Raw genomic sequence first — 24,599 nt, 5'->3', positions numbered from 1 at the left:
TTTTGTCTTTTATTTTTTGCTGCACCTTTATTTTATTTCAGCAAACTCCTTGATATTTTTTGCTGTCTTTTTTTTATGAGGTTCAAAGGGTGGAATGATCTTGTGACTTAAATCATTATGGACATTATTCACAATGTTCAAAAGAAAAAAAAAATTCTTTCCAATAGTTAAAATATCTTTCTTTTTAATCAATACCAACTGTTATTTAGTCATTTATAATAAACAATTGCTGAAACTTTTAAGTACAATTAGCTAAATTTGTAATGAAATTTTAGATGTAATTAACAAAATCAAAAATATTTTAAAACTGCTGTTTTATTTTAAAAATACTAAATTGAATAAAATATTATTTGTTCGTTAGAATATAAATTATGAATTAATTTTGAACATAGTAATTGATACATTTCTTAACTAAAAATGCGAAATTCTTCAAAAGCAAATTAAATCACGAGTAATTTTAAAATAGAGACAATTATTTAAAAAAACAATAAATTAAGAAACAATTAAATCTTTAAAAATGGAATGTATAGTGTTTATTAAGTAAATAAAAGAAAAATTGTCAAATTCATAAGCAAACAATATTTTATCAAAATTTAGTACTTATAAATGAATTATATAAAGGGCATGAGTAGAGTATGATTTTTTAAAAAGAGATTAAATATAAGATTTTATTATTTGGAAAAATGTAAAATAACTAACTAAACATTACTGATAATGACTGTATTTAATGAATAAAATCTCCTTTATTAATTAATGCATCAATTTCTTTTAATAGAAAAAAAGAACCGTTTGGTGTATAGCAAAACCAAATTAAGTGCTTTTTAAAACACAAAATAAAAAGAAAGTGAAGTTAGAAATAACAGATCGAGCCTGTTGATACCTCACTATCCAAACTTTTAACCAAAATGGTTAGTGTTTACCCATGTGATCGGCGCCAGCCAATCGAAATTTAAAGAGGCTAATTAAATTACATGACCCTGAAATATGCAAGAAATAATCCCTAGTTTTAGTTTACAACAGCATAAATAATTAATGTCGCTCCAATAGTTAGTGCCTTTTTCCTTAATTTTATTTTTGTTCAATATTTTTGTTTTACGTTAAAAAAGTATGGGATTGTAGACTTATAAATTTCAGCCATACATTATTTCAAGTTTTATTGCTAATATCAATTTAAATATATATATTTCTTAAAACTTAGTTTTACTTTTTTTATTGCTCAGTAAGAATTCTGTTTTTCAAAAATCTCGTTAACTATTCAGATTTTCTTTATAAACTTTTTTCATTGTAATAAAGATACTAATTCCTTTGTGCTATTTATTGTGAATTCTTGCTTGCTTACTTGTTGGACTGAATATAAATGCAACCATAGTGATATGCCTTTTGCTTAACTCTACTAATGTGTGCTTGTTTGATTATAAAATTATTTTTAATTGAAACTTAAGATAATTGCTAGGTGGAAGAGCTTAGAGCAATTACCTTCTCACTCTTTATCTCCCACTAATGAGCCATTTTGTGAACTCAGTAATGTTTCTTCTTTTCCTGCCACATCCCCCTCAGATATTTTGGAATTCGAGCCATCTGATAAGCGGTAAGTTTCGTTTTATCGTTTCACAAAATTTTGTTTTAGAGTGCATAAGTAAATACACACATCTATATACAGTTGAACCTTGTTTAGATGAAAACACTAAACACAAATATTTGCTTAAGAAGGAAAATAGTTTGCAGTTGTTGATGCCACCAAATGAACATGTGAAAATGAATCTTTGACTATTGGGTGAGTGATGCTGACCTAGGTGGTGATTCTGGGGAAAGAAATAAGAATAGCCTGCTGTTGATGAAACTCTTTTGTGATACTTACGCTTGGCTGCATGCAGATTTTTGATTCTAGTTGTATCAGAGTACTAATTGCAAAAATAGTGGGAAAAAGCTTCTTTGGTTGGAAAATAAGTAGAAGATCTTATGTGATGTTAATGATCAGATTAAAAAATAAAAAAGTTAAGTGTCTTAAGTATGAAATACCTTTTTGTACTATTTCAACAGTTATTAAGAATAGAGGACAAATTGAAACAGCCTTTGCTACCATTCACTTAATTTGCAAGAAAATAGATGAGAAATGTTCAGAATGAAGAAATTGAAGTTACTTTATTGAGACTAATAAGCAAAGCTACAATTTAGAACATCATTTTAACTATTGCTATTCTGCACAAAATGGTTTTTATTTTTGCAAAGTTCTTAATGTCAGTGATTTAACATGCTGAAATAGATGGTTGTTAAGATTTAAAGAACTTCATGGTATTGTCTGTAAAAGGATATGTGATGGAGAATCTGCCGTTAATCAGGATAGGATAATTTGATTTTCTCTAGTTGGTCATCAAATGAAATTATGCACCTCATGATATTTTTAATACAGGTAAAACTGGACTTTTTTCAGAGCACATTCATCTACATTAACTCTTATTGGAGAAAAGCATTCTGGTAGTTAATGCAATTCAAAGAGTGCTATAGTAGGTATTGGTAGATTATAATATGGATGGATCTGAAAAATAATATATCTATATTATCAGAAAACTCACAATATTAGATTACTTTAGGCATATTGAAACACTACATGTTTGGTACTTATTCAATGCTTGCACAAATGAATAAATTTTTGTGAAATGGTTTTCAGAATTTGATTTTAAATCCACTTTTCCAAAAATCAAATTTAAAAGAGTGGATTCTTTTGAAAACAAATGTAGAATACGAAATTTCAAACTAAGTCTATAGACAATTTTTTTTTAAAGTTTAATAGGAAAAGCATTGGGTTGTTTTGAATGTAATTTTTTGTTCCTTTTTTCTGAAAAGGAAAGTGAATATATATTTTATTGAATTACATATGGTCCATTCTGGTCCAATACCTTTTGCTATCTTTCTTTCAATAGCATTATTCCATGCCCATAAATTCTTTGTTTGAGAACATGATGAACCAATATGTTGAGCTTAAATCTTAGTTTTTTTAAATGATCATGAACAGTTAAATTTGATAAATTATCCTCTCATCAATTGCATGAGTTATTATTTGCCAGACCAAAATTTTGCAAACTAGTTTTAGCACAAAATACTGCTAATTCATATTCTCCTTACAGATCAGATAATTAATTTCTTGTGTGAACAACATTTTAACCTTTTTGAAAGCTAAAAATCCTGCTTTTAATTTTTCATATTTGAAAGGGAACCAACCAAAACCTACTGCGTAAAATAAACCGAATTTTTTCACAAGCAAGCCTTGTAATATCAGCTGTCAAAATATATAATGATTAAGTGACTTAAGTGTGAAGTTGCTTGGGTAGAAATATAATTAAGTCCCTTGTTTGGAAAAATCAATTTTTAACTACCCAATAAATATATATTTACATTAATTTTTTTCATTACATTTGTTTCTCTACAGATAACACTTAAATTCTTTGTTATCTTGCTTTACTCTTTTTTTTATAAAATCATCCTAAATAACTTTTGCTGTTCAATTGGTTACCTGCAATTTTGGTTTATATGCAAAGATTTTTACTACCATTTTGCTTCGTCTTAACGGGGTTTGACAGTATTTAACTATATTTGCTTATGCTTTTATTTACTTTTGTGAAAATCTTTTTAGGTTAGGTTTTTTTTATTCATAACAAAATTATAATGTTTGAGAGGCAAATATCCTTTGCATAAAATTAGCATGCCTTTGATTACCTTTATAATACTTTTGTAATCTTATAGATTTTATTTTGAATGTTTGTTTGAATGTGCTGTTTACTTTATGTTGCTTGGTCCCTATTATAATTTATGCCTTAACACATTTTGAGAACATGAACTTTTAGTATATAAAAGTAAGACCAAACATAAGTAAATCCAAATTTTTAACACCTTGAAATACTGGGAATATATATTTAAAAAATTGCTGCTTAAATTTTTCAAGAACATATTGTGCTTGTTGAAAAATTCCTTGAAATATAATGAAAAGTTTTTATTTGCATTCTGCTGTATACAATTTATTTGTTACTTTTTTCTCCTTTTTAATTGTATATAACATTGGACTTAATAAACCCAAGTTGCAAAGTGTCTCACAAAGTGATATCTGATTGCATTATTATTTTGCACTTATGTACACAGAAAATTATCTACTGATAAAGCAAAGTTTTTTTAAATGAAAATAATTGTAAGAAATAGTTCTTCAGTTTACCAACAGAGATTTTGAGTTTCTGAAATTTTAGTTCATAAAACCCTTTGTTTCTTTTTGTAGACCTTGTTTTGTCTTCTAATGTTAAGCCTTTGTGTTAATTAAAGATTCTTATGGAGCTAAATTGAATAAAAAAAGCAATTTAAGTGTAATTTAAACCTATGCAACTTTAAACTACAAGAGACCTATCAACAAGGCATGAAAATTTTTCAATTTATGAACATTTGTCGAATAAGAAAATAAAACTAAATTGCCAAATTAAACTATTTATTAAAAACTTCAAAATAAAAACAGACCTAGAACATACTTGAACTTCTAAAATAGCTGGGAAAAGGAACTATGTGCCCTGAAGTTCGCATAAAAGCTAAAGTAAAAAAAAAAAAATAAAATCTTGAAGAATTTGACGATAGAATTTTAAAGTAAACACGCTATACGAAATCGCTAATCAAACTGACAAGCAGACAAAATATTCCAGTTATCAAGAGTCTCCGAGCGCATGTGTTACAAAGCAACAAATAACAAAAGATTTCTTCTAACAAGTTATTGTTAAATTATTCATCTACGGCTGATCAACATTTCTAAAAGATCCAAGTTATGAGCATGAAAACATAGTATTATGTGGGCTTTTCAACATTAAATCAGTGTTATGATTTAAAATGCTCTCTTTAAACTGTATAAGATAAACTCAGACAACCCTGGAAAAATTGCGTTCTTGTTTTATTATATAAGGATGAAACATTCATGTGGCACATAGTTATAAATTTGAAAGAGCTTAATTGATTGCATTTTGAATTTGATATCTGGACTTATTTTTATGAGAATCGAACTATTTTTGTAAATAAGAACTGGAAAAATCAGATTATAGCTTACTGTCTATTGCTTAAAAAAACTTGTTTTTGAAAGAAATTCATGTTTCTGTTTTTTGTTCTCCCTTTCTCTCACCTGCCTTTTCTTTCTCTTACTTCAAGTGACTTTAATATCCCTTGTTTGATTTCTTTTTTTTTTCTCTTTGTCTTATCTCTTACCTTTTGGTTTACTTTTTTCTGTCTTGGCCCTTTTTCTACATAGGTCACTTGGTAAGTCTTTTCATTCTCTATTTATATAAATTGGCTGAGCAATAAAAAAATTTTAGCATAGGTTGAGCATATTCTGAAAAAACTTATCAAAAGTTCTCTTTTTCTAGTTATGTATACTATTAAAACTGTCTTTAAAAAGTAACTCTTTTTATGAATTTGTGCAAAATTGAACGTGGTTGGATTGGTGGTTGGTGTGTAGATATAAAAAAGTTAAAGAGTGGTCATTTGTGGTCAGAAAGTGAAAGTGGTCAAACAAATAGAATATGAAAATTGGATTTTTATTAATTTCTTGTAAAAATCCAAAATTAGCCCCCGAATTTAATTTTTTGGATTATGTCCAAAATAAGGGTGGTCAAAAAAAAATTAAGGGGTGGTCATTTGTGGTCAAATGAATACATTATAAAAGTTGGATTTTTATTTATTTGGCGTAAAAATGCGAAGTTAGCCCCCGAATTTAATTTTTAGGGTTATGTCCAAAATAAGGGTGGCCAAAAAAAAATAAAAGGTGGTCATTTGTGGTTAAAAAGTGGTCAAACAAATGCAGTTTGAGTTTTACATTTTCCTCATTTTAGGGGGAAATTAATTTTCGCGTAGCTAGAAAATTATTATCTTGATAGGCCTGGTTTAAGGATAATGGAACAAAAAATAGTTTTAATTCGATGTGGAAATTTTTTTGTTTATCCTTACTGACCACAGAGGACACAATATTGCTATTATTACAGTAATATTCCGAAAAACTTTCAAAGTCATGTTATCTTTTTTCGACAAAAGTGGAATCTAGTAATAAGTAAAAAAAATAACAAACAACAGTTTATTAAAATTAAAAAAATAAAAAAATAAAAATTAAAGGTTAATTAAAAAACTGGAAAAAAGATATAATTAAAGATTATATCTTTTTTCCGGTTTTTTAATTAACCTTTCATTTTTTTTTTTAATAAACTGTTTGTTATTTTTTTACTTATTATTTCCCCCCCCCTTTTTTTCCATATGTCTATAATTTTTCTTTGTTTTATTCTTCATTTTGAACTTATCTAATGAGTTCTGTTTACTTGCAGCTTAAGCGCAATAAATGAAACTTATTGTTTTTCTTAACTTTCTTCGTGTTTTCTTGTATTTATTTATTTATTATATATATATATATATATATATATATATATATATATATATATATATATATATATATATATATATATATATATATATATATATATTTATATATTTATATTTATATATATATTTATATATATATATATATGATATATATACAGTGAAACCTCCTGTTATGGACACTCCTGCAAAACGGACGCCTCTCAATACGGACATATTTTTATTTCCCCGGGAATCTTCTATGAATAAACCATTACGTACATTCTCCGCAAAGTGGACACTCCCGTAACCGGACACTACTTTTTCTAAATAAATTGCAAGCTAAAAAAAAGCAACTTTTCACCATTTTTAAAGCATGTAATTAAAACTTTTTGCCTTATCCATAACTAAAAATATTGTTAAGCTATTTCACCACCGAAAAATCAATCTTTCTCCTGTCACCTTGCCTTATCTTTGTGAAGAAAGGAGAGAAAATGGTACTGCACTCCTGAAATAATTCTGACATCGGCATCTTTTGATCTTTTCATCTGGACCACACAGGTTATGAGACCCTTCAAGTTGAAATGTCTTCTCTCAATGCTTCTTCCCCATTGAAAATTTCTTTAATTTTCTTATCAATTTGAAGACTGTATTTAACACAACTGGGGTAAAAAAAAGAGAACAGAAGTGACAGTACGCTCCTATTTGGTATCATATGTCTAACTTGAGTATCTATGCTAATAGGAAAATTATATTTATTTATCTGTAGCTACATCCAGAATTATGTATTTATATCAAACTTCTTTATATATTCTTTTTTATCTTTCTTATTGTTTAAATAAATATTCTTGTAGATATTTACAGTATCCTTGTAGATATTATTTAATTATTTCTACATCTTTGAGAATATTCTAAAAACAATTTACGGTGTTAAATTTTGTTATTAGAGTACCCTTCCCGTAAACGGACAAATTTTTTTGTCCCATGAATTTCCGCTTAACGGAGGTTTCACTGTATATATATATATATATATATATGTACGCCTTAGTCGTGTCTGTTTGTCTTAAGCAGCTGTGACTTACCATTTCTTCATGTTACATTTTAAAATCATTTAGTATTTTTGTATTTTTACACCAATTATAGCATTTTTTTTATTCCATTCAATTTGACCAATTTCTGTCTGAATATGTTTATACCCTCTAAGACCTCCCATTGCTGAAAAAGGGAACATGGCTATACCTAAAAATTTTTATGCATCACGTGATAATACCTCCCGTAATGCATAGAGATAAAGAATGTGACAATACCTTCCTTTAAAGCTCCAGGCCCTATGGAGTTGTATTCACAATTGATCATTAGGTTGATGAATTCCAAGCGTAACAAAGGGGAAATCACATAAGTATTTTATTCTAAAAAATATATTAAATATTTTTGAAAACAAAAATTCTACTAGCGGAAAATTATTATAAGAATATATTATACTAAAAATTCTACTACTTCAGGGTGCAATGTTTAAGTAATTGGCATAAAATTATAAAAGAGCCTCATTTGCACATTAATTAAATGTAGTTGTAACAGAGGGGACAAATAAAATCCCACATTTTTGACATGCACTGTTATTTATGTTAAATTCTGTGATTTGGACCATCCTAAACATTATCTGTAATTTTTTTTAAAATTATCACATTTCAAGGTAAAATAAGTTATTATAAGACTTAAAATTGCAACCCCCTTTTTTTAAGTCCAAATAATGCATCGTAACAGAGGGGACGTCTTACAAATTGGACAAAAGTTACAGGGAAATAAATATCACTGTAAAAAGCGACTCTTCGGTTATTTAAAGGTGCAGTTGGCAGCACTGCAATAATTGAAACCCGTGCTACATCTTTGTAGTTATATTTGAAAGTTTTTATTTTACCATACCCTGTTTAAAAAAATAAACAGGTACATTGTTTGTTTTTTCTCAATTTCAGTTGTTTGGGCAACAAAATTAACTACCCAATTTTTTCCTAGAATTTTTTCACTTGCAAAACTATCTATAGCAACATCAAAAGAATCACGGTGTTTTAAATGGTGACTGCTGTACATTAAATATGTTGGGTTCCAAATTCCACCAAGTTCCCAAAACAAATTAATACCTCTGGGGATACTGATCGAGGAGTTCCGTTATCTTTTGGATTTTGTACAAAATTACAAGGCTACGGAGTTAAACATTGGTTGTAGTAAACAAATAAACATAAAAGAAAAAAAAATTTTTTTGATGCATTATTCTCAAATGAGAAGAGAAAAATGGCGAGCATTTCTTTCCCCCCTGCTATGTGCGAGAAAGACATTGTTTGAGTGTAATTCAGGATAGAAAAAAAAATTCTTTTGAAAATTTATGGCAAAAAGAAAAACACAATTTTAACTTTATTATTCTCAAATGAGAAGAGAAAAATCGCGAGCATTTCTTTCCCTTCCTATGCGCGAGAAATTTTGAATATAATTCTGGATGGGAAAAAAAATATCTTTCGAAAATTTCTGGAGAAAGGAAAAATAACTTTTTTTAAATTTCATTATTCTCAAATGAGAAGAGAAAAACCGCTAGCATTTCTTTTCCCTTCTCTTATGCCCTAGAAAAACATCGTTTGAATATAATTTTGGATGGAAAAAAAAATACTTCTGCAGAAAAGAAATTGAAAATTTTTTTCTTCTTAAAGGAAAAATCTTTCTGCAAAAAACTCTCCAACGTTCTGTGACAATATCGCCGTGATTCTGGCAAGCGATTACTATCTGGAAGAGTTTAACTTGGGTTTCAAAATTTTGCTAAAACATTAATCGAAATCAAAAGGAAAAACATGTGTATCACAATCTTATTCCTCATTAAGCTGAGCGATTTTATTTCTCCTCCACTCCAGTAAACATATAGGCAAGCAGACACAGAAGCTGACATAATAAAAAGAATTTATGTTCTATCATGTTCTGCCTCCTCCTCACACCCCATTCAAAATGAAGGGATTGAAAAACAGGTGCAGCTGCAATACTTGACCTTGAGTTATTATTCCCCTTTCTTTGGCTGTCACTGTGTTCAAAGGGGGAATAGCAGAAATGACAGATAATTAAAAAAACGAAAAAGTAGGAAATAACAGGAAAAAAAGAAGGGGTACAGAGATAATAGGATAAAAAAGAGTTCTGCAGTCCCTGTAGGGAATACTTTAAGAGATTTCTAAGTATTAAAGAATACAAATAAAATTATTTGTTTTAACTCTCCTGGACTAACTAAGCAAACAACAGACATGATAATACTGTGAGAAGCTGGTAGTAATGACTCCCACTGCTTAAGGGCCAGATGATAAGAAAACAGGTGTTCAATGGGTCACCCTTTCTCACTGAGCTATGATTCAAAAGAAATAATTATGTAGAGGGTGAGGTAGAGAATGATTAATAATATTTAGTACAAGACTCTTACTTCTATTGGCAGTGTGGAGAACTAATGATTATTTCTAAAATGATGGTAAAGGAAACATTTTAAAAGAGAAAGAAAAATCCTAAAATCTTATGAGAAAAAAAAATCATTTCTTTAAAAATGGCGGGAAAATTTATTGAATTTTGCTCCAGTTTTCTGATTTCCGGATAAGAGGTTCTGTATTGTGTATATAATTAAAACAAAATAATAAAAAATGCCTCCGTTCCACCTTTGTTAAAAGTTTGTATAGTATTTAAAATTTTATAAATAAAGCATTTAAAAGTATGCATTATATAATGTTAATGATATATTTAGATTGAATTAAAATCAGCTTTCTTTCATTGAACTTATAGTTAGAACTTATGTAAAAACTTTTTATATTTAAAATTTTTTCACTAAAGTAAATCTTAGTCTGAAATACATTTCTAAATTTAAGCTTAATAAATGTAAATCAATTTCATTCAATTTAAAATAATTTTCGAAGATTCCCCAATAATGAGCACATTGTGAAAAAATTAAATACTGAAAAATAGCATAAAATGGAAATGAATAAAATTCTTCAAAACTATATCATTCTCTGAAATAAAATTGGCATAAAATTGTCTCAAAAATGTTAAAACACACTTAAATTTTTTAATTGAAAATATAAATTATTAAAGTGATCAAAATAAGCTATGATTTAAGATTACATTAGTGGAACTGTCTGACAATTATTTTTTCAGAGAGTTAAAAAAAAAAAAATTCAGTATATATACAATTTTACAAATAAGATCCTATGTAAACATGCTGAACTAACGCACAATTCTCACAATAACTACTGAAAAGATTTCAGTAATTTTTGAAAATAGTTTCGGCAAAAAATCTCCTGTTTTGAGCTTTTATTGGAAGGTATTGGTAATATTTAGGATTTATTGTGAAAGTTTGGTAAAAGTCTAAAATGGAATATTAAAGCATACTTCGGATTTTAATTCTTTGTAATATTAGTAAAACCTAGGATTTACCTAGGCTTACTGTGCCACACACATATATATATAATATATTACTAAATTTTATTTTCTTATTAGATTAATGGTAACTAATAAAATATCACATCCGCATACAATCATACTTACATATTTTAAAAAGAAATTTTATTTTGCTAATTTTAATCTAAATGTTTTTTTTATCGAATAAAAATACCGTAATTTCACGGAGAAACGCTGCCTGGCATATACTGCCTGGCTTTAAAAATCGACTTTTAAAAAAAAGCTTTTCACTGAATATGCCGCACCATTGGACACACCACGCTGAATTTTACTATACTAACGCAGGTATTAATTACAGACTTAACACATGTTTAAATATGCAGATATATATAATTTAAGTAGTTAAATAAATACCGATATGATAAAAATAATTAATAAATCAAAAACCGTTAAAATAAGTACAGTAATTTCCGGTGGAAACGCTGCACTGCTGTAAAGGCCTCACTTGGGTTTTTTTCAATCGATCATCGATTCTTATCAAATGTCACACGCATGAAAATACACTTAAAAAATAATAATCTTTAAAACATACTTAGAAGAGAGTTATTGATAAATCTTTTTTTTATATATATACTATTATTATAAAAAGGAAGAATTGAGAATGATAGTTACAGAAGAAATATGTATAACCAATCAAAATCGTAAGTTGAGAATGTGTACGCGATGAAAAATAAACTAATCACAAAATAAAAATTAATCTCCATTTTTTATTTACTTTTCAAGTATTGCTGATCATATATTTATTCAAAGCCATCGAAATCGGATTCTTCACAGTCAGAACAAAATAAGCGTTTTAAATCATCATCAAGTTCACTTTCTATGTCATCTTCATCATCCGACATCAAGGAAGGAACATCTTTCATGCAAAAGTAGTGGTAAGATAAAAGAAAGATAAGGAAATGTATGGATGGAATTCTGTTGAAAGAGTACGGGAGACAAACTAAAGAATGCGAAGAAAGCAGTGCAATATGTTGAAATACATATAGCCCCCCCCCCTCCCACGCTAGGTCACTTTATTCCAGGTGCAACCAGGAAGAATAACTATTTCATTCACTAGTTACAATAGTAATGGTCAAATGTAACCGCTACCTTCGAAATGTAGATTCTTCAGTGACCTTCAACGTTTAGTAAAAAAAAGTGAATTGTTAAAAAGAAAATTAATTGCTGAAAAGGAAAGTAATTATCACCGCAGTCATAGGCAGAAAGATTCTATGACGTCCAAGATATTTATGACATCGACAGCCCAACATAAATTTAGTGTGAGTTAAAATAAAAATGAAACACTTTCCTCTCCTCTTCGGACTGTGAAATTCGGAAGGGGGAGATAAAATGCTTTGTTCTTTCTCCCCTCAATCCCCTGCTATCGTTAGCACAATGACCTGTTTGAGGAAGAGTTAGGAAAGACAGCAGAATATGGAAAATTAAAAAAATTGTTTTTTTGATTACTAGTTGTAGACAGGTGATTTTATTATTTTTCTTTGTTTTTCGTTTTGTTTATAAAATTTGATTTATTATGAAACTGTTCTTTTATCTGGGTCGTTCTAGCTTCATAAAAAAGGTGAGATGATATAAATTCTGAAAAGAACACATTTCCTCACAATTAAAAATCGTGGTTCTAGAGAACGATATCCAATTTTAAAATAAAGTTCTTATTGTTTATCACAGAAAAATTTAAATCTTTTCTAACTAAAACAGTTAAACATAGAAAAAAAATCGTTTTAAAACTACTTTGTATGAGAACTCGTTTAAAAAAAAAGAAAGAAACTACGATTGCACTTAATTCACAAAGGAAGCATTTCAAATAAGACAAAATCTTTCGTCTCCAAATCTTAAGCTTCAATTATTTATTATAAAATCTATATATCAGTGATAAATAAGTTCATAGATAATGAAAAATAATAAAGTATTTAAAAAGTTTTTATTTTTAGATAATGTAGAAAATGCTGAAGTAAACGCTACTATTTTTTTTTTTTTTTTTACTGACATTGATTACAAGAAAAGACGATGTAAAATTTAAAAGAATAAGAATTCTTACTTTCAAGAGAAAAAAAATTATGAATTTTAATAGCAAATGAATTTAGTTTCCAAGACAATCAAATGTTCCAATTGAAATATATTAATAGTTCGAAGTCTTGCTCCATTTTATTTTTGGTATTTTCTATTTGTTTTGAAGAATATCGTTTTTTTTTTCCCCCTTCTATTTTTAGATTTTTTTTCTTTCTTTGAAATTAAATCTTTTTTTTTTTAAATTTTTTTTCTTTCTTTCGAATTAAATTTTTTTTTCTGTCGCAATTTGACAGTTCTTACATCAGTCAATCAGCAGATCAGTGTCAATTTAAAATTCCAGTGATTTCTTTTTCTTAGGTGCATTTATTTAAGGCAGAAGCGTTGTTTGTTTGTTGTTGTTGTTTTTTAATTTTTATGTCTTATATGTTAAATGCATTGGTTCACAAAAAGGGCAGAGATTTTTAATCAGCGTTGAAAAATAAATAGAAAGGAAGTACAACTAAGAGTATCTACTGAAATCTGATCGATGCATAGAACAAAAAGAGTTTATTTTCTAGTTTTGTAACAATTTGAAAATAAAGCTTACTAACTTTAATTATTCTTAAGTTACAAATTGGAAGTTTGTAGATGACAATACAATACATAGCCGTAACACCATTTGTCATGCGGTTCTTCGTCAATCGAAAACTTCTTTAATCAAACTATATTTTAGTGAAAAAAAATAAAGAAAAAGGTTTTTAGAGCAGACATTACAAAATAGGTTCGTAATTTCGAAGAATTTTCGGTGGTTAACATTTGTTTTTGAATAAATCCACTGTGATCTAAAAAGTATCACGTATGGCTTGTGATAAATGAATTCTTCATATAGGCCGCACCGGCACACATCATGACAGCAAAACTTTTAAACGCATATAGGCAGCGGTCTTACCAGAAATTACTGTATTAAAATTGTTAAAAAGAAAAATGAAACATTCTTACTTTTAAATCAACAATCCATAATCTTGGTTTTGAAATAAACGATAAATCCAAAAACTTTTGTTCAAAGAAAAACTAACGAATAATTTATTTAGATATTGCATATCACTATATATTCATATCACTGCACTTAAAATCTCTCGAAATCAGAACTCTCTGTATAAGAGCAAAATAGGTTTATTAGTTCATTGTTTATTTCGTGTTCATCCTTGTCACTCACACTTTCAGCATCACTTTCGGTTTCATTTTGTCACAGGATGATTTCCGCTTTTTTGAGGCCCATTTATCACAGTTTCTTTTTCTCTTTTAACTGCTGTCAGCTTAAGCGCAGGTGTATAATTTTTCCTCTTAATGAGAGGCATTTAAAATGTATTACCTTAAAACAAGTTATATTAAAATTTCAATGAAACAAAATTAAAACAAAACAAAAACTTAATGAAAATAGTATAAACAAAACAAAAATATTAACAAAAGAAAAATAATAAAGCAAAAACGCAACAGAAGATCAGAATTGAAGATTAAACGATAAGAAAATAAGCTGAGGAAGATAATCAAACTCTAAAGACAGAAATAGGAACAATGAAAAAAAAAAGGAAAAAATGCTCCCCCAAGCATTTAAAACAATTTTCTATATTCCCCATTTCCTCCCCCTATTTTTGCTTCCAAAATCAGGCTTCAGAAAACAGCTCTTTTTTTTTTAAATCTGACTCCACCTAGGATGGTCTTTCTTTTATCTGTGTGTAAAATTCTCACATTGCTTTTCCTCCTCTTCACTGACCTTCAGTTGAAATATTGAAATTCTTCTTTAACATTTCAATTGCGAGAATATTAAGGATCATCCCAAGCTCATGAGCGCCCTTTATTCATCAAACATTCACATGTTTTTAACAACCAGTTGAAGAAAAAAGGGGAGTAGTGAGTCATATATCCTGGAAAAAATGGGGGGAGCACTTGTTTTACAGCTGATGTTATCACTGACCCCACTCTGATTTTCTTCATTCCTTTCGGATTTATGCTTCTCCACTCCATGCCCGTTCTCTACACTCAACAGCTTTTCATAGGGCAGAAGGGAAGGAAAGAATTTATTCTCTTGTGGATAGTGGTCTCCAGAAAGTGATTCCAAGAAAGGATGGGGGAGGGGAAAATTTCAGGTGCATTGACCATTCTTTGGAGTAACATTAAGCATGAAAAAATAAATAAAAAGCACTAGTAACAGGTGGAAAAAATTATGATGAAATTTACAGAGGAACTTCCCAAAAGTAAAATTTTCTGAAGAAGAAGAAGAAGAAAAAAGTAATACTACATACGCCGCCCAGTTATATATGCTCCTTCCTACTAAATTTTCCCGCCAAATTACGGTACTTTTATTTGTAAATAAATGTATTTATTTTAAAACTTTTACAAGCTTTTATTATCTGTCATTATTAAGTTTTTAATGTTGATTGCTTATTTCTATCAGGAGGGGTACATTTCCACAAGCTAGAGATGATGAGTCGGAGTTACAACGCAAAGCTCATGCAAAACGAGTGAGAGAAACACGGCGTTCCACACAGGTATGCTAAAATATGTACTTGATCTGCTTAACTTATATTAAAATATTCCATTTTTAAATTAATGTAACTTTTGAAACCTATATGCAATAAATGTCTTATTATTTGAAACAAAAACTTTTATATCGTAATTAAAGATGCATGCTAGAGCATAATACCCTCAATATCACTAGCTGGCTATTTGCTTTCAAGATTTGCATTTTGCTTAAGTAGCTCTCATTCAAACATCGATTCCCCCAATAAGCTACATTAAAATTAAGTCATGATACTACCACAATTAAGTGAAAACTGCAGGGCAGGTATTAGGAAATGGAGGAAACTATCCAAAATGGAAATTAATATACAAGATGATGTAACAAATTTTCTATAATTTGTATGAATTTTCTTTTCTTTATTTCGTAAGTAATTTGCTATTCAAGAATAATTTTTTTTAGTTCCATCCCATTTAGCGTTTTTGTTTTAAAACAACCTCTTATTTTTTGACATGAAATCTTGCAACAATCTAATGTGGAATTAAACTTTTGCTTATCAGTGAAAAATGTACTAGGCCATTTTCTGGTATTTACAGTAATTCTTTTAATGTGATCTTTTTTTTAAGAATTTTTATAATTTGAAAAATAAAATTTTAATGTATGTATTAAATAATGCATCATTATAAAATCAAGCTATTAGAAGGTTTTGTTCAAAATTCTTGATTTAAATCTAAACTGTAAAGTTAAATAGTTAAATAGTGTGATGAATTATTACTTCCAATGAATGAATTGCTGAAACATGACAAATTGTGTAATAATTCCAAAACTATGTCAATATTAATAGATTTAAAGAATTAAAAGGCTCATTCCAAGGGAAATCGACCAAATGAAAGAAATCTCTGCCGTCATGTTATAAATTTTCATGAAATTTTTATGTAGAAAAGTTACTAAAATAACTTTTACAAAATTTTTGAACCCAAACAACAATTAGGGAGTAATTTTGAAATTTGAGTTGAATTAGGAAAATGGTATAACTATAGATGGTGGCTTGTATGTTCAGAATGTTATATCTTTTATTTTTTTATGAGCCAACTTCCTTAAATTTTGCTGACATTAGAGAGAAAAAATCAACATCGTGTAATTAAATTATTAAAATGCTGAAAATATTTGCATAAATTTGTCAAGTTTTATTAAAATAAATTTTTGTGGATTTTTTTTGGCAAATGTCAAGAATTTTTTAGTGGGAAGTTGCGAATTTTTTCACCTCATTTTTTTCTCATAATGATAAATATCATACTTTTTGACATTAAAAAAAATCAAGGATGTTTTTGTGAGTAAAAAATTTACTAAGAGTTTGATGAAATATAAAAATTAATATTCGATAATTTGAACGAGAATTATTAACTGTTAAACTTGCAGCAAAAGACTCCCTGCACGCACCTCTGCAAACAGCAGGAATGCAAATACAAACTTGAAATTTGACATGCTGAAATTATTATGTTTGTTTATGAACTTAACAGAAATTCCAATCTGTTTGAAGGTTATTACACTTTTAAATTTTCTTCAAGAATTTTTTTCACACTTATTTTGTTTTACATTTTTTTGTTGCTCACAATAACTATGAGACTTAAACTTAAAATTATAATGGTTTGTAGAAAAATGTACAAGAAATTAAATTTAAGAAGAAAAAAAATTTCTTTAGTTTGTTGGTGAAATATTAACTGTTAGTTTTGAAGTAAAAAAAAAATATGTGAACTGTTTTGCAATTCATAGAAATGTAATTTTGAAGATGAAATTTGACGTGCTGAAAGGGCTATTTTCATTCACAAAATAATCACAAGTTTTATTTGAAATTCAGTCTGTTTGAAAATTATTGCAATTATAAGTGCTTTTCTCACAAAGTTTTTTTGCTTTAAATAATAACTATTAATCCATTGTTGTAGAAACATTTAACTTTCTCATAATATTCATTTTATGAGCTTGCATTTGACTTGATGTCAAAAGTTATAAAAAATGAATAAATATAATAACAAAATAGTTTAAATATTTTTTTTTTCAAATCCAGTTATTCTCTCATGCTTTTACAATCAACAAATTAACAAAATATGTATATATAAAGTTATAATAAATTAGGGAATGAGCCATAAGTGTTTTTAATAAAAATTGTATTTTGCTAATTTAAACTTTCTTTTATTACATAAAAATTTATCCAGACTTTTTTTGGAGCGGAAAAAAATTTGAAACAAAATTTGTGAATTGTAACAAAGCTATGATTTTCTCTGGCTTGCTTGTAAATTTGTAGTATTATACATTTTAAAATAATCCTTGTAAGCAAAAATGCTTATGTATGTAAAATTGTTAAAATTTTTTTATTGCAACCACATTATTAATTACAGGGTGTTTTGTTGGAAGATCTTAAATCTGCAGAGTTGCAATATTTAATTAATACTCAACGAGATGCTGCTAAACGACAAGCAGATGAAGCCAAAGATGAAACTGTTGTGGATAGTACCAATTCAAAAGATAATGTTCTTTCTGCAGATAAGTCTGCTAATGCATCTTGGAAAAACTCTAAAACAAATAGTAATGACTCCAAAGTAAGTTAATGGAAAGATGCTGAAAAAGTACATCTGTTCAGGTCTTAAACCATTCTATCTTGTATATTTTATCTGAGAAATTTAGGAATATTGTATATATTGCTCATTCGCATTTAAAGCTTCATCATTTAAAAAACGCTAATTAGTAACAAGGTGTAAAAGGCATTGCAAAGGGCATAAAATATAAAGGACATCAAATTTTTCTTCTATTTTTATATGAATACAAATGAAAGCTCTAACTTTGTTTTGTAAATGGATATTTGTTTCTGCTTTTCTCCCTATTTTTTATGTTTTAAGATATTTTTAAAAACTAAGTTCTGAATTTATAAAATTTTTTCTACCATTGCCAACGTTTATGCATTTGACATGAAATTTTTTTTTTTTGTACAAGTACAGTAGAGAACCATTTATCCGGTATCCAGAAAACTGGGAAAAATTTTGCTCAGTTTTACCGCCATTTTAAACTAGAATGATTGAGGAAAAAAGCGAAAGTTTGTCTCATCCTTGAAGTTGAGTAAAGGAAAATGTGAGGAAAGAGGGATTTTTCTTCCCGCTTGTCGAAACTTCAACATTTTTTCCGTGACCTTGAAGATTTTTAAAAAGGGAGGGGCAGGGAAGGGACAAATGCTTTATTTTTCTCCTGTGTGTCGGAAAGAATATTTGTTTTTCTAAAAAAACTGTCGTAAATCAAACTTAGAGGAGTGGCATGCTGATTTCGTTTTCTCTTTGATTATGAGGGGGTGAGGAAAATGCATTGCACACTCATATCAGTGAACAGAAGATGAAAGAGAATTTAAAATAAAAATATATCCCTATAATTTACTAAGGAAAAGTGAAATCGGAATACGAAAACGTTTAAAATAAAGCTATTTCTTAATCAATAATAAAGCAGGAATATTGTTAAGCTGAATTTAATCATTTAAAAAATAAACAGAAATTTGTAAATTATAATTTCGTAAATTATTAATATAATTGACTGTGCTAGTGGGGGGGGATACAAAAACCATTATGCTAGCATTAAATTATTCCAAAGAGAATTACAAAACATCCATTAGAATCCAAATTTGAGTGGTTATTTATTTCTTTTAACGCATTATTTAAAATACTGGATTAAATAAGAAAAGCAATTGGGAACATTTAATTAAACACGCGACAAAGTTTTTTCCCTCCTTATAAGAACTTGGCATTTTAAAAAATAAAAAATAAATAAAATACGAATCTTTTTCTAAACTCAGATCCTATTAAATTTAGAATCTGGAATGAAAATTCGAAAATTGAACAACGATATTGTAAGCTTCCGAGAATAGTTGGGGAAAAGAAGATTAAAAAAAAATCAGTGAATTGTCAGGGGAAAACGCATATTTGCCCTAAAACCAGTAATTGTCATTGTCAGAGAACTCGACACTCAATCAAATTGTTGGATTCCTCTGTTCCGTTTTTTGTAATATCGTTATTTGAGTTTTAGAGGATTTAAAAATAAAAAATAATTCCAATTTTTTTTCAGAACCAATGATCAGTTGGTGCATCAAGATTTTTCTATTATTCTTAACCGTTTCTGAGTGTTGTCAATTAGATGTTCGAGTTAAGGAACTTGAAACTTTCGCCTCAAGAGTATTGACATGTTAGATTTATTTTAAATCCACTTAAGTTACTCAGTTTTTGTTATCCTTGATTTATTAAGACAAATTGTCTTATAATTTTGTATGATACATTATTACAATTATTTATTACGAACAATGCGTTTTTTTAATCACCTGTTATTTTCATCTATTTGATGTCGATTGACGAAACAATACTTTTCTTTTGAATAAATTCTCATTCTTTAGAAGTGCGGTATCATTTGCAAGTTTTTCTTGTTATGGAATTACATCTGCTTTTTTGAAAAATAGTCTGCTTTTATTAAAAAAATAAAAGAAGATAGTTCACTAATTTAAGCATGCAATTATTTATTACTAATAGGAGACGATTATTTTGTGAAGCAGATTGCAGCTTTCTTTTTTATAAAGTGATAAATTTCTGATTCCATTACATTTGAGTTTTTTTTTTTCTTTTCAAATGTTCACAATGAATTTCGTACTGAATAAAATCGTTCTTTTTATGCTTACATTTTATAATTAAGTTTTTTTTCTTTTTAATTCAGTTGATCTTATAATATTTTGCCTTGTCCCGGTTTTTAATATATCTGTTAGTGCCTTTTATAATTATTATTTCCGTTTGGTAATTTTCAAGTGTTGTTTTTATTCAGATAAATAAGTTTTCCTTTTATTTTATCGTTTCCCCCCTTATAATTAGATATGAAATATATTGCCCTTTTTAAGCATTGATTTTGTTTTATATTAGTTAATTTTTTGATTTTGTTTATTTAAAAAAAATAAATATGTGAATTTTGTATTTTTTTAAATTTGTTTTTCTTGTCTGAACTTGCAAATGCTTTTATTCTTTAAAATGTAATTTTTCTACCATTTTTTTTAAAATTTAGGAGAGTTTTTCTTATTCTTTTCTTATTTTAAAATGTGTTACACTTTTTCATTGTAATTTGGGTTTGGTAAAACATCGATTAACGACACTTTTTGGCCGATCCAGAAAACCGGGAAATTCTGACATCCGGGATAGCGATGAGCCCAAGCATATTGGTTCAGATAATTGGTTCTCCACTGTAGTAATAAAATTTTTGTTTTCTATTAATATTTTTATATATTAAATTTTATTCAAAATGATTTAGATCATCATTAAATATAGGTAAATTAATATTTATTAAGGGCATGATAGTTATACAATGATGCTTTTGAATCTTAACAAAGTAAAAAAATATATTCCTGTTTATAATTGTTCCATTTTACTACCACTGTAAAAAATCATCTTCAGTAACAATATAAGTTGTGTAAAATTCAATTTTTATAAAATAAGCAAGCTTAATTCATTTTATTCAGATACATTTCTATTAGTTGCTTGTCAATTTTTGTATAATATCCATAATTTTTTAATAAAATAAAATTTTAGGTTTTATTCCAAGATTATCGAACAAAACTTCGTTAACTTGTGTCTTAAGACTATATTATTATTTATTTTTCAATTTTAAAAGTTCTACATTTTAAAGTTCATGTATTCTTAGATTAATGCTGTTTTTAGTTGACTATTTCATTAAAATAGTTCGTTATATTTTGGCAAGCTTAATTTTCTCAAAAATCTTTATTTTTTTACAAAGAATTTCTAATTGTTTTTCACAAAATCGTCTTATTGTCACAAAAAACAAGAAACTAATTAAATATCTTGGATTGACCACTGCTTCTGTATGCTATAATTTCAATGTATCACTTTAATACTTATTCATTAAAATTACTTGACACTTTCATGTATCTCTTTTCTGAATATAACTATTACCAAAAAGAAATTAATCAGGAATTATACAGTTTTTGTATACATTATGTTCTTCATTAGAACATTTTTTTTAATTTTAGGAATCAAGTGAAACAAATGTCTCAAAAGCTGAAGAATCTGAGAGAGATGAGATTGGTAGTAAAACAACTGAAACCTCTAATAGTAATGAAACATCACCTTCTGTTACTTTAGTACTTAAGCCAAAGTCTACAAGCTCCCCAGAAGATATAAGTAGGAATATTTTTTTATACTTTTCTATAGCTTATCTTTTCAATTAGATCAAAATATAGCTCAGAATAAAAATTAGATGCTAAGAAATTATTGTAAGAAAAAAATGACAAATACATAAAACAATCCATATTTTATTAAGTGAAGAATTATATTTTAAATAATTAAACTTATGTAAAACAAAGCAAATAAAACATACAGAAATATTTTTGTATTTCACATTTAATAAAAAAAAAATTGTCAAAAATTAAGTAAAAAAATTATCAAGGAAAAAGAAAAACGAAGTTAAGAAACCATTGCAAAAGTAACCAACAAATTTATGTTAATAATCGGTATTTATCTTATTTGGGATTTCAATCATATTTTATTAATGAATCATACTTTAAAGAAATAAAATCATGTAAAGCAAAAAAACAAGGGAAATATATTTAACCTCTAAAAAAAACTCAGACAAAACCTAACATAAGATAAAAATAAAAAATTTAAGAAATTGTCAAATAATAAAAAGTAATAAATGCATCAATTTACTAGGAATCCACATTTAATAGAAGTTAAATTAACTAAAAAAACATATTTTAACGTATAAAATAGCCATAAACACTTGGTCAAAATAAATTATAATAAAATACAGTATATTCGATTGAAAATATTATGCAACAATCTCTCCTCGAATCCAATATATATCTTCTTTACTAATCATGCCCATAGAAAAGTGGGGAAGATTATTATTTACTCTAATCGTAAGGCTTTTTGCAATGTCTTGCGTATTGTTTTATTTAATGCATCTTGGAAAATTGTGGTTAAATAAAAATCTTCGATACTTTCAAGAACACCTGTGTATACATTGAAGCATGTATATCAGCATTGATGCATTAAGGGTTAATAAATATTAAAGAAACTGATACTTTTAAGGGCATTATGCTATGGGCACATTATTTGAAAAGGGCTCCAAATGGACTATTTTTTCATTTTATTGTTCTTCTATTTAATAATTATTTATTCCTATTCTTATTCTATTAAAGTCAAACTATTTTGCCTCTGTCTAATTTTGGCAGTTGAGTAAATTAATTTTTTATATTCTTTTAAAAAAAATTAAGATTTATCATGAAGTAAATGCTCAAATGTGTCCCTTGAGACAAATCTTCTCTTTCAACACCTTATTGTAGAAGTCAAGGCCAAAAATTTTCCACCTAGTTTGTACTACTCTGCAATTACAAAGCCTTTTTTGGGAGGTGAAACTATAGCATCTTTGGTGAGAAACAAAACTGAAAGTATGAAAGTCATGGGATTTTCCCAATCCTAGTGTGCAGCTGTCTTAATCTTCAGATATGCTTGCTTAACTTCAATTTGATCAGTTTGAAAAACTTTTTCAATTAAGTTGAATAGATTTCACCCGTATTGCAAATTAGCGAGAAAGAAGAAAAAACACATATCCCTGCACACCACTTATAAGTAAGGAATCTTAAGAGCTATGATAAAAGCCTCTGCCTTGCTTGACAACTAATTTAAAGCAGTCAAATGACGTAAGAATTAATACACTCTTTTCTGTTTTGAAAAATAAAAACAGATGAAAGATGGGCATTTAAATAAGCATGTAGTTTCTGTCATGTACATTTTGCAAACAAAAATTGGATTTTTATTTTCGATTTGATCATAAAAAGCATCAATGACTGGAAGTGGAGCCCAGGATTCAGGGGATCGAGCGTTCGCCTTTCAATACGGCAAACGGGGTTCAAATCCCAGTCGATACAATTTCCACATTCAACTTGCACCGACCACAGTGCTGACTTGAAATATCCTCAGTGGTAGACGGATCATGGGTTAGACTCCCCTCGCCGTCAGGCCAACCGTGGGAGAGTCTTGTGGTCTTCCCCTCCATGTAACGCAAGTGCGGGTTAGCTCTATCAAAAAGTCCTCCACGAAGGCAAATTTCTCCCAATACTCGATCCAGTAGTTCCCTTGTCTTCTGGATTGGGTTCAAAATTGCAAGGCTACGGAGTTGAACATTAGTAGTCATAAACCTATAATATTGGGTCAGCTGTTCAACGACAGTTATAAAATAAAATAAAATGACTGGAAATGAGCTGTGGTGGCTCAGGAGATAGTGCATTCGCCTTCCAATGAGGTGAACCGGGTTCGAATCCCAGCAATGGCTGGTTGATGCGAATTACGTACCGAGCCAGCATCGACCACAGTGCTGACGTAAAATATTCTTAGTGGTACACTGAATCACGGGTTAGAGTTCCCTTGCTGTCAGGCTAACCATGGGAGGTTTTCATGGTTTTCTTCTCCGGGTAACACAAAATGGGTTAGTTCCATCTAAAAATCCTCAATGAAGGCAAATTTCTAAAAATACTTGATCCAGGAGTTCCCTTGTTTTCTGGATTGAGGTTAAAATTACAAAGCTACATTAGTAGTTGGAAATCCAAAGAATTGTGTCGACTGTTCATCGATGATTATAAAATAAAATAAATTTACTGTATTCGCGTCCAAATACCATTGTGTTTTTTAGACTAATCAAAGATACCATTCGAAATTTTGGAGGAGTGTTGAAGGCAGCAAAAGAATCTCAGAAGTCATACCAGGAATATATTAGTAAATTAAAAGAAGAAGATAACCTTAAAAAAGAAAAAAATTACAAAGGGAAAACTAGAAAAAGAAGAGAATAAAAAAAATACAAATTATTTCTTGGATTGCGGGCTAGCAAAAATAATCAAAAGATCAGTGAGTTGAAAAAGTATAAAAAATTAGCTTTAGGTCTTACAAAGGAAGGAACAGAGAGGCTGTAAAAAGCTACAACAGCTCAAAACATTATGGAGATGACTGCTGCTCAAAATTTGATATCTGAAAAAACTACTTAGCTAACAAAATTAGGATCAGAATTAACTACCTTCTAAATTGGAAACGAACAACTTTTGACAAAAATACACAAGATTAAGTGATCTTTCTAATTTTTTCTGTAACTTCTAATATAAATTGCTAATTTGAAATTTAGTAATATCAGACAATAGTTTTTAACAATAAGCTCAAGGAATTTAAATAATAATGTTTTTAATAAA

General features: G+C 28.2%; 1 protein-coding gene across 6 annotated transcripts in view; it reads left to right on the top strand.

Moving 5' to 3' along the window:
* Positions 1-24,599, top strand: part of LOC107455797 (protein phosphatase 1 regulatory subunit 12B) — a 187,288-nt gene that overhangs the window by 68,647 nt on the left and 94,042 nt on the right. For 5 of the 6 annotated variants that reach the window (XM_071187600.2, XM_071187601.2, XM_071187598.2 and 2 more), the window contains 4 exons: positions 1,454-1,588; positions 15,275-15,368; positions 17,734-17,934; positions 21,393-21,543. In XM_071187600.2, coding sequence (XP_071043701.1) covers positions 1,454-1,588; positions 15,275-15,368; positions 17,734-17,934; positions 21,393-21,543 — 581 coding nt within the window. The remainder of the gene's footprint in view (positions 1-1,453; positions 1,589-15,274; positions 15,369-17,733; positions 17,935-21,392; positions 21,544-24,599) is intronic. The other variant, XM_071187602.2, reaches the window with a different exon arrangement.

The sequence above is a fragment of the Parasteatoda tepidariorum genome, chromosome 11 (genome assembly GCF_982258835.1).
Source record: "Parasteatoda tepidariorum strain Cologne lab strain chromosome 11, Ptep-v5.0, whole genome shotgun sequence".
NCBI classification, from domain to species: domain Eukaryota; kingdom Metazoa; phylum Arthropoda; class Arachnida; order Araneae; family Theridiidae; genus Parasteatoda; species Parasteatoda tepidariorum.
Note: the sequence above shows the minus strand (reverse complement) of the source record. Positions and strands in the feature narration are given on the sequence as shown.